The 9,664-nt window shown below is 34.1% G+C and overlaps 1 protein-coding gene and 1 non-coding gene across 2 annotated transcripts; one reads left to right on the top strand and one right to left on the bottom strand.

The window, feature by feature from the left end:
• Positions 1-476: 476 nt before the first annotated feature.
• On the bottom strand, positions 477-3,709 carry LOC137821368 (uncharacterized). The gene is made up of 8 exons (XR_016515604.1): positions 3,462-3,709; positions 3,122-3,376; positions 2,645-2,716; positions 2,507-2,545; positions 2,192-2,299; positions 1,732-1,829; positions 1,469-1,580; positions 477-973 (listed from the first exon to the last, which is right to left on the bottom strand). It is a non-coding gene; the product is annotated as an uncharacterized LOC137821368 (transcript).
• Positions 3,710-5,727: 2,018 nt separating this feature from the next.
• On the top strand, positions 5,728-9,514 carry LOC137822692 (gamma carbonic anhydrase 1, mitochondrial). Its single transcript, XM_068627637.2, has 5 exons — positions 5,728-5,921; positions 6,121-6,264; positions 6,484-6,609; positions 6,687-6,838; positions 8,961-9,514. Exons 1-5 carry the CDS (start codon positions 5,807-5,809, stop codon positions 9,243-9,245), a joined length of 822 nt encoding a protein of 273 aa, XP_068483738.2. The 5' UTR covers positions 5,728-5,806; the 3' UTR covers positions 9,246-9,514.
• Positions 9,515-9,664: the final 150 nt, after the last annotated feature.

Here is a 9,664-nt window from a genome sequence, read left to right as displayed (position 1 = left end):
TGAATAATTAAATTAAATATTTGATTTGAGACAAGACTAGCCTCAATTATAAATTAGATTTTTATCTTCAAAATATCTATGGTAAAATACACCTAATTACAATTTTATACTTTTATTTCATAATTTTTTTATTAAAATGAACTATGTCAATTGTTCTAATTTTATTTATTTTTCAGCTTAAATTAAATTCAATAAAATAATCAGGGGATTTTAAATTCCATTGACGGCTTGTTTGTTTCTACACAGAAAGCATTGATTTCCTGAACACGAAGAAACAAGTAGAAGACACAAAACAAGAAATTAAATATTCACGGAAAAATGAAACAAAAATTTGGGTCTTTGCATATATACACGAAGATTTGGATGAAAACCACAAAGTAAACCTTAAATGAACTATAAGAACGGTTGAGAAACATAGAATGAAGTTGGAGACGATCTCAATCGACAATTGAAATTTGTAGTATGGACTCAGAAAGTAAATTAACCATGTCTTAGGTGTTAATATTAAAGTAGGAGAGACAATTTCATAATTGCCCCCCAAGCTCAAGTACATTGAAGACTCAAACCAGTTTGACTTTTCCTGAAAAATATATAGCTTCCATAACTTGTGAGGCTGTCATATGAATTGTAAGTAAATGAATAATAACAAGAAGGAAAAATGGGTAAAATATAACCAAGAAGGAAGCATGAATAAAAAGGGGGGCAAAATTAGCCACTATATTCATTTGCATACATCTGTAGGCGTGGGAAGACCCTTGATCTGCATTTGCTTGTACATCCATTGCCAATTCTCCAATTTCACTTCACCACCAAGAGACCGGATAACAGATCCACCACTGCATGCGCCTACTTTGCAGCATTCTTCTAGTGACAGACCCTTGATCACTCCATACAAAAATCCACTTGCAAAAAGGTCCCCTGCTCCTGTAGCATCGGTTGCCTTCGTTTCCCCAATGGCCGGTACTCGTATCATCTGACATGTAAAAAGCTTATTTTATGTAGCTACTTTCTCTTTAATTTTTCAACACCTATTCTAGAACCCTAGCAGACACAAAGACCAAAACAACAAGAAATCAAAAGCTACTGAACTTATCCCTAATGATTCTGGACCAGAATTTGCTTAATGCTCCTACTGTTTGTAAACCTCTATACCTCCCATCCTCTTTACATATAAAACGTTCAATATATATTCACGCTGGTTGGGTAGAATGCAAATTTGAGTATACTAGACAATTATGGGTAAAAATAACAGCAAAACTTCACTTATCTGAAAAACTTATTTCTGTGAAGGGAGGCAACTGCTACGCAGCAAATTCGTACAAAGTAATTTTTTTATTTTTATTTTTTTGATCAGCAAATGTCTAGCTAATTATGGTGTCTTGAGGCAAATAACAAAAGGTTCATGTTGGGAAAGGAGCCTAGCAGAAAATATCACAGAGAATGACAGGAAAAAAGAAAATTAACATACCTCCTTTCCATGTTTAGCAATGCACCCATTAGAGCCCAATGTCACCACAGCCCACTGGCAGTATTTGGAAAGAAATTCAACAGCAGCTATAGAATCAGCATTCTGATCACCCCTATAATCCATTGTAAAGTAAATTGATATCACTTATTTACAAGACAAAATTACATGATACATAATTAACGAAAATAAGTTCTTCAATAACTAAGAAACTGAAGATAAATTCTATTTTCAATAATGCTGGGTGAAATGCAAATGACAGTCACCTTAAAAGTTCAGCTGCTTCATCCTCATTGGCAAAGCAAAGGTCTATGTTCCCAGATTCCAGTAGCTTTAGAAGCGGTAGTTTAAAGTTCCTGACCATCTTGTCAAAATAAAGAGGTCATGAGTGAGAACTATAATAATCTAATAAACTATGTAGAAGGCTTTTAAAAATTAAACTTTCGTATTCCTATTTGTAATGGTCGTCATCATGTGCACTTTCATACATTAATATTTGAGATTATGCATAAAAGAATACATAGTCTTGTACGTATAGCCAAAAACAAAAAGAAATCAAATATGTTTAGTAATTATTTCTGTGGACAAACCGACTACGAATTAAGACTTAGCAGCCCTTTATAAAAAATCAGTTTTATCAAAACAACCCTTTTTGAGTTGATATGTTGGAAATGAAAACTCTAATCACAAACTTCCCAAGCTCAAGCAAGAAAATCTTTTAAATACCTCAAAACTGGCCAAATCCAAGGAAATAAGAAGGCCTTCCTGTTTGGCTAAATGAGTTGCTGCTTGAATAACTTCCAAGTTGAGTATTGCATATCTCAAAACCAGCCACTGAAACGTAAATATATCAACAACCAAATCAACAGAGAACCTTTAGGTGATACATTATTAGTGATAGATGTAGTACAATGGATAGAAGAGCAAACTTTAAGCATGTTAGAAGAAATATGAATAAACATGAAACAGCGATTCGGCCCCTAAAATCTAATATAAAATATATAGAATACGGTACCCAAAAAAAAGTCCAAAGAAATCAACCTTGGATCCCTTGAAATCCTCTTTCATCAATTCTTGAGCCTTGCAGAAAGGGAAAAGAGAGCATATATCAGTCAAAAAACCTTCACAAAAGACACCCTGACCTACCCTCCAAGAATCCAGATAGGGTGTGTGAATTACCTGAACTTTGACAGCATTTGAGAGACAAGGTCGCATTGTACGGTTGCCCAAGTCATCAACCAAGCAAACACACTAGTATACAAAAACCATTGTTATGCTTTATGGTAGAATAAATTACAGCAGCACTCTTGAGGCTACCTTAAATTCTTCCGATACCCTTTCTTTTTTACTCCTATCCCTATACTAATACTAGTACTACACAAGTTTCATTCATTGTTTGAATACATTCTTTTGAAACATATTCTTTAAAAAGTGGAGAATTATGCATAATTACAGATACAAAACTTAGATATTTTCAAGCGTTGTTTGAACACTTGTATGACTTTTCCATCAAAATTAAAATATCATATTGTTAATCCGTGTAATAAAAGTTTTCTTTCCTTAAGTTTTTCCTTTCAATAAATTTGGGTAAGTGCATGTTAAGGGTACCCATACTCTAAGGGAAGTTGGTACGTATGAGGTGAGAAAATAGGTAACCTGTGCCGTGTGTCCTTTCTTCTTGCGGAGTCGTGAGAGGTCGACGCCATTGAAGGTCATGTTATTAACAAAAAGCTGCCCTTGTTCGTCATCCCCGTAGGCTCCAATAATTCCGCTTGAAATTCCAAAACCGCTACTGAGTCCGCGAATTGTGTTGGCAACGCTGCCACCGGCGAGAGTTTTAATGGGAGAATGAGCATCGCGGGTGTTGGCTTTAACCTCACGCAGTATGCTGTCGAGTTCTTCAATTCCAACCTACAATAAACACGGATAGGGAATTATTTCAGTTAGTTAAGCGTAGTGATGAAGAGAATTGAGTTGGATTAGAAAGAGAACGAACGGGAACGGAACCACCGCGCTCGCCGGGAATTTGACGGAGAAGGGACCAATCGACGGTGGCGACATTGTCGACGAGGGCGGAGGGCTGGAGACCGAGAACGAAGGGGGCGTGGCGGTAGTTATGGTCTTGGGTTTGGGATTGGGAAAAGGGCTCGGCACCCATTGGTTACTTGGTAGGAAGTGTTAATGGTAGATGTGCGCTTCTTCTTATGGATCTATGTTTGTGAATGTGCGCCCCGATATTTGTGATACAATTTAAATCTACTATAAAATGATTGTCTTCAAACTATATTTTAAGTTCCTCAAAATATTATCCACTCCTACAAATTTTTATTTTATTTTAAATTCTTCACAATTTGTTACTCTTTTTTAAGTCCTTATTTTTCCCCCTATACTTTATTTAGTACAAAAAATATATAAGATATTAATTGAAAATATTCTATTACTTTTAAGCGCATAATTCAATTACCGAATATATTTTATAATTAAAACAACAACATATAATTTATTTGGTTTTTAATATATTATGAACAATAATTTTTATTTTTTATAATACAATAATTACTAATAGATAAAATCTTATTCTTCATAATTTTATTTTATATATTTACCATTTTATTGTTAAACTATTAATAATGGAAAAATCTATTAATATGTCATGAATAAAATTATTTGTATTAGTTTTCAATTCTTTAAAAATGAAAAACAACAACTAGTTTTTATATTATTTAAATTTATTATATTGTAATTACTAATTCTAAAATGTGATTTTTTATTATCTTTATTTTTATATAAAAAATTCATTTATTATAAAGACTTGAAAAATAATTTTAGAATAAAAATGATATAATTAAAATGAAACCGAAATATTTTAGTATTATAATGAAAAATTTATATAAATACAAAAATTATATGTCCTTTAATATAATCATCATTTATTTTATTTTTTTCATCTTTTATCATTGAGGATTAGATTGTTACAATGAGTATAATAAAGTTGTCTCATATAGATTTTTATTTAACGTAAGATATTTTATGTTCTTTTATTTTGAGTCAGTTTGGAATTTTGTTGTTTGCTTATGTGATCTATTTTACAGTGTTTTACTTTAGGATCAATCTCTAATTTACTTTAAAATTCTATAGATGTAGTTTGATTGTTGGTGGAAACTTTGTTATGAAGGTAGTGTCATTTTTACATTTTGAGGAGTTAATTTTTTTTTTTACCTAACCATCGAAGGTAATAAAACTTATACTTGAATCTTAATAATGTTCTAGATTATATGATCTAAATATGACTAGTCACTGTCATCCAAACACTGAAAAATGTTCTAACAATGATTGAAAGGATTTTAAAACATATAAAGAACCAGAAGCAAAGCATTTTTAAGATGAGAGGATAAAAAAGTTTCAGGTCTCTCACACCTATATGCAATCAACCCATTAATTTCTTTAGCCTCCCACTATTTTAAAACCTCACATTATCAACTTAATGGGATATAAGAAGAAATATCCAAAAATTCATAGCATGTACCTCACTTAAATTCTTTATGTTGAACAGCTGAATCTCTTCCGTCATTAACCCAATCATATTTTTTCATTAAGCTCCCGTCTATTATCTTTCTAATTCTGAAGCCCGCAAGCAGTAAAAGTTGTTTATACAGAGAGAGAAAAAAGTATGATGATAGCGCAGACTCTCTTTCTTCCTATACCTCCATATCTTATTCTGTCATCCTCACACTAAATATGAAAATATTATTTTATTCTTTTTTTTAACACCTTGTATTTGAAATAATAAGTCTATGGATTATGTAATCCAGATAGATTATGGATTACATAATCCGGAAGTCAATTTTATATTTATAAAAGACTTCTGGATTATGTAATCTGGAAGCTAATAACACATTTGAAAAAAAAGTTTTCGGATTACATAATCCATAAGTTAATCTTATGTATAGAAAAGAATTTCGGATTATGTAATCTGGAAGCTAATCACAAAAGACTTCTGGATTACATAATCTGGAAGCTAATTCTGAATCTAGAAAAAGACTTCCGGATTATGTAATCCAGAATATTGAAAAAGGTATTTTTGGAATACGAAAAATTTATGAGGGTGGCACAAGAAGGTATGGAGGTGCATGAAGAAGCAGCGTAGCCCAGGAAGAAGCAGCGTAGCCCAGGAAGAAGCAGCGTAGCCCAGCACAGCCCAGCCCATTTATTGATGGGCCGGGCTCATTTTGGTTATAGTGATGGAAACCCCAAAATGCCCTCTCCAGGAAAGAGGGATATCCTAGTCTGGTGTTCCATTTTGGTTGGGAGTGGAAGCGGAAGCAGAGAGCAGTAGAGGAAATGGGAACCCTTGGGAGAGCGATCTACAGCGTTGGTTTCTGGATTCGCGAAACTGGACAGGCCATTGATCGTCTCGGTTCCCGCCTTCAGGGCGGTTACTTCTTTCAAGAACAGCGTTTGTCTCTTTCCCCTTTACTTTTCTTCATTCCCTCATTCCCATGCCCTAATTTATGCCATTTTATTCTCACGTTACAATCTTTGATCACTCTTCATGATTCGGCACTTACATTCTTCTTTTCCACTTCAACTCTACGCTCCTTAGATTCCACGAGGCAGTCACCAATTGAATTAATCGTCTTCCTTGTTCTGTTCAGTCTCCAGGCATCGAACTCTCATGAACATATTTGATAAGGCTCCTGTTGTTGATAAGGATGTATTTGTTGCGCCAAGTGCCTCCGTCATTGGAGACGTTCAAGTTGGAAGAGGATCATCCATTTGGTATGGATGTGTCTTGAGAGGTAAGCTGTCCCATTCGATCAATTACGTGTGGTAACATTTCAAAGATACTTTTTTCTTCTCTGCTAATGAATGTATTCACGGAATAACATGCCATTCTTTATTATTGAACAGATTTCATGTTCTGTGTTCTTTTAATGTAAATTCAACGTGACCTTTTTTGCTTTTTCTTCGCTGTTGATAAATGTGTTAATCTTGTGCCAAATTCATTTTATGAACAGGTGATGTTAACAGCATCAGAGTTGGAAGTGGAACTAACATACAGGATAACTCTCTGGTGCATGTTGCAAAGTCAAATTTAAGTGGGAAGGTCTTGCCTACAGTTATTGGGGATAATGTTACTGTGGGTGAGGAACATTTTTGTAACGACTAAGAATGGTTCTGTGTTCTGTTTTTAATTGGAATTTATGATTTTACTGAACAGGTCATAGTGCTGTTTTACATGGTTGTACTGTTGAGGATGAGGCTTTTGTTGGTATGGGTGCCGTATTACTTGATGGAGTAGTTGTTGAGAAAAATGCCATGGTTGCTGCTGGAGCCCTTGTGAGGCAGAATACAAGGATTCCTTCTGGCGAGGTATGTGTGTGTGCTTACTGTTTGGCTACACGCATTCAAATAAAGAGTATTAGGATAGTGTTTTGGTCATGCTAGTAGAAAAACACATTTGATGGCTCTTACAAGTGCTTATCTAATATTGTTGGAGACATTATAAATAAAACAAACACAACTAAAAACGAGTGACATAAAACATTGACTCTTTAGGAAAAGTGATGCAGAAACAATGCGGTTTACTATGTGTGTACGGGGTAGAAGTAGATTGGTGCAATAGGTCAGAAAAAAATATTCTGACATTGTCATTTCTAAGAGTTTTAATAGAAAAAGACAAATTTAAGTTAATGAAGGAGATAGTGGAACTTGACCCGTAAGTTGTACCCTTAGATCCATTTGCAAGGTAATGATGATATGAGGAATTTTAGAAGTGAACATGGAGGAGAATAAAGAACCATCACCAGAAATGTAGTCAGAAACTCAAATAAAATATCCATGGATTTTGACCCTTAGTAGATTGAGAGACACAGATAGTTGAGGCATTAGAAGCACATGATAATTTAACTTGGTTAGTGGCCTATATTCCCTTCCACTCCTCATCAACACATTTTGCTGCAGTGCAGTAAATACACATAGATAGAACCACTCTTTTTGAATGTGGTTGGTATTAAGTGTATCTTTGCATGTTTATGTCGTACATTTAATAGGTTACGTTTTTAAAATGTATATGAATCTCACAATTCACTATACGAAGCAATTCATGATTCAAAATTTAAGCTATCCGATACATAATTTGTATCACGATTCAACTGCTATGGTTCCCACTAACAGTAATGTGAACAGAAGGGATATTAGACCTCAACCAACAGACGAATTTGATATGCTTAGCTGAGATATTTCAAAACAAATTTGGTAATGAAAGAAACTTTACCCGTTGCTTAGTAAAAACCTCGGTATAGATCAAACCACAACCCATTACTTGTCAAATTAAGAACCTTGGTATAACTTCAAGGAGTTGGTAGAATTGTGACCTGTTCTTTAATTGAAGCAAGAACCTTGGTATGTATTAAATTTTATGCTGTTGCTTATAGAAACAAGAATCTTAGAATAGAATATGGATAACTGCCAAGTTAATAAGTTGGGCAAATTCCTAAAGAATCTGTGACAATTTTAAGAATGCGAAAGAACCAAAAAAAAAATTAAATCTTATGGTCTTTTCTGATGCAAATTTCTCTGTCACTTGAAGTATTATATATTGTATATTACTAAGTAAATGAGGGAAGTAAAGATACGAGCAAATTCTTATGAAATTTGAGTCAAATCTGCAAATTATAACTCCTGATAAAATTTAAAACAAATCCTAACCTAATCTGGTTCAATAATAATGAAAGTGCCTGATCACTGATCATGTTATGAAATTGTGATGTTCCCAAAGCTCTAATACAAGTCCAAATCTTAGCTTGTGGCTTTGTTCACTGATCAACAAAGTTTGTGATTCCTTCTTAGGAACAACTGTATTGCATCCACCAACCCTATCACTGTGGCACGTATTAGTTATGACCAGAACAGAAACCTAATTTCTTTTATGGGGAATACTTTTGGTTCTTAACTCTCTCCCTCCCTTATTAACTAGCCCCAATCCATATGCCACTTCTCTAGAACTATTACGTATTCCTTTTGTCATGATTCTTACATTGTTTCTTGAACTGCATGATCTTGTGTACCTATGAGTTTTGCCAAGGTTCAAACTATTTAAAGAATTCTCACTTAACATCCTATTAATTTGAGCTTTATAACTTGCATCTGAAAAGTACTGTGGTATTTTAAAGCGTGTAGAAAGTCTTTGAATGAGGTGTTAAATTTAGGACATAATTGGTGCAATTGTAAAACTGAAGCTATCTTAGACAGTTACTGGCTCATTGTTTATTAATTTTACAAGTTTTTGCTTGGTCTATATATTTGACCCCCATGGTTGGTTATCCTAGATATTGCTTAGCTCATTGTCCTTTAGTTTTTATCGGCAAGCACTCCTTATCGATTTTTCTGGGCTAGAAAATTTAATTTTCAGTGTTGATTAGGCTGTTTTTTGTTGAATGCATGTTATATGTGTCATTCATGATCTACAAGCGCAAACTTGGATATTTTGCAGGTATGGGCAGGCAATCCTGCAAAGTTCCTCAGAAAGCTAAGTAATGAAGAGATATCATTCATCTCCCAGTCAGCCACCAATTATACTAACCTTGCACAGGTCCATGCATCTGAGAATTCGAAGTCCTATGATGAAATTGAGTTTGAGAAGGTGTTGCGAAAGAAGTTTGCTCGTAAAGATGAGGAGTATGACTCTATGCTGGGTGTTGTTCGTGAGATCCCACCAGAGCTTATTCTTCCCGATAATGTCTTACCTGATAAAGCACAAAAGGCTCTTAAAAAATGAGGTATTTTAAAGGGGTGTCTTAAGTTCTAATATTGATAGGACATCATGGGACTTTTTTGCTTTTACAAATTTGTGGAAGAGGGATTTTTTTTCATTCCCAATAATACCAGACGTTTTCTGCGCTAGAATCGATCATGCCTCCTTACGGTTCAGGAAGCAATTGTTCCTTAAAAATTTGAACTCTGTTCTCTAATTTGGTCAAGGCAAGTGCCATGTAGAATCATATGCTGATTTTAGTGTTTGATGTATCCAGTGCAAGTGATTTCCCATTTTTTTTGTCTTGATCTCTATGTAATGCATTATTTGTCAACGTCTGTGTTTGTCTTCAATATGGTTACGGTTCGGATAATGATTATTTGATGAAAGGTTTCAATAATGCAGTTTATAGAAAGAATAGACGTTGGGCATCTGAAAAGAAT

This window comes from Phaseolus vulgaris, chromosome 9 (genome assembly GCF_051622355.1).
Source record: "Phaseolus vulgaris cultivar YP4 chromosome 9, ASM5162235v1, whole genome shotgun sequence".
NCBI lineage: Eukaryota > Viridiplantae > Streptophyta > Magnoliopsida > Fabales > Fabaceae > Phaseolus > Phaseolus vulgaris.
The sequence above is the reverse complement of the archived record's forward strand: the minus strand, read 5'-3'. Positions and strand labels throughout refer to the sequence as shown.

Excerpts from the sequence above, each read along its gene's own strand:
- LOC137822692 (XM_068627637.2), top strand. The coding sequence starts at position 5,807 with ATGGGAACCCTTGGGAGAGCGATCTACAGCGTTGGTTTCTGGATTCGC. Across the intron at positions 6,265-6,483 it reads GTATGGATGTGTCTTGAGAG|GTGATGTTAACAGCATCAGA; the intron begins GTAAGCTGTCCC and ends TTTTATGAACAG. Across the intron at positions 6,610-6,686 it reads TGGGGATAATGTTACTGTGG|GTCATAGTGCTGTTTTACAT; the intron begins GTGAGGAACATT and ends TTTACTGAACAG.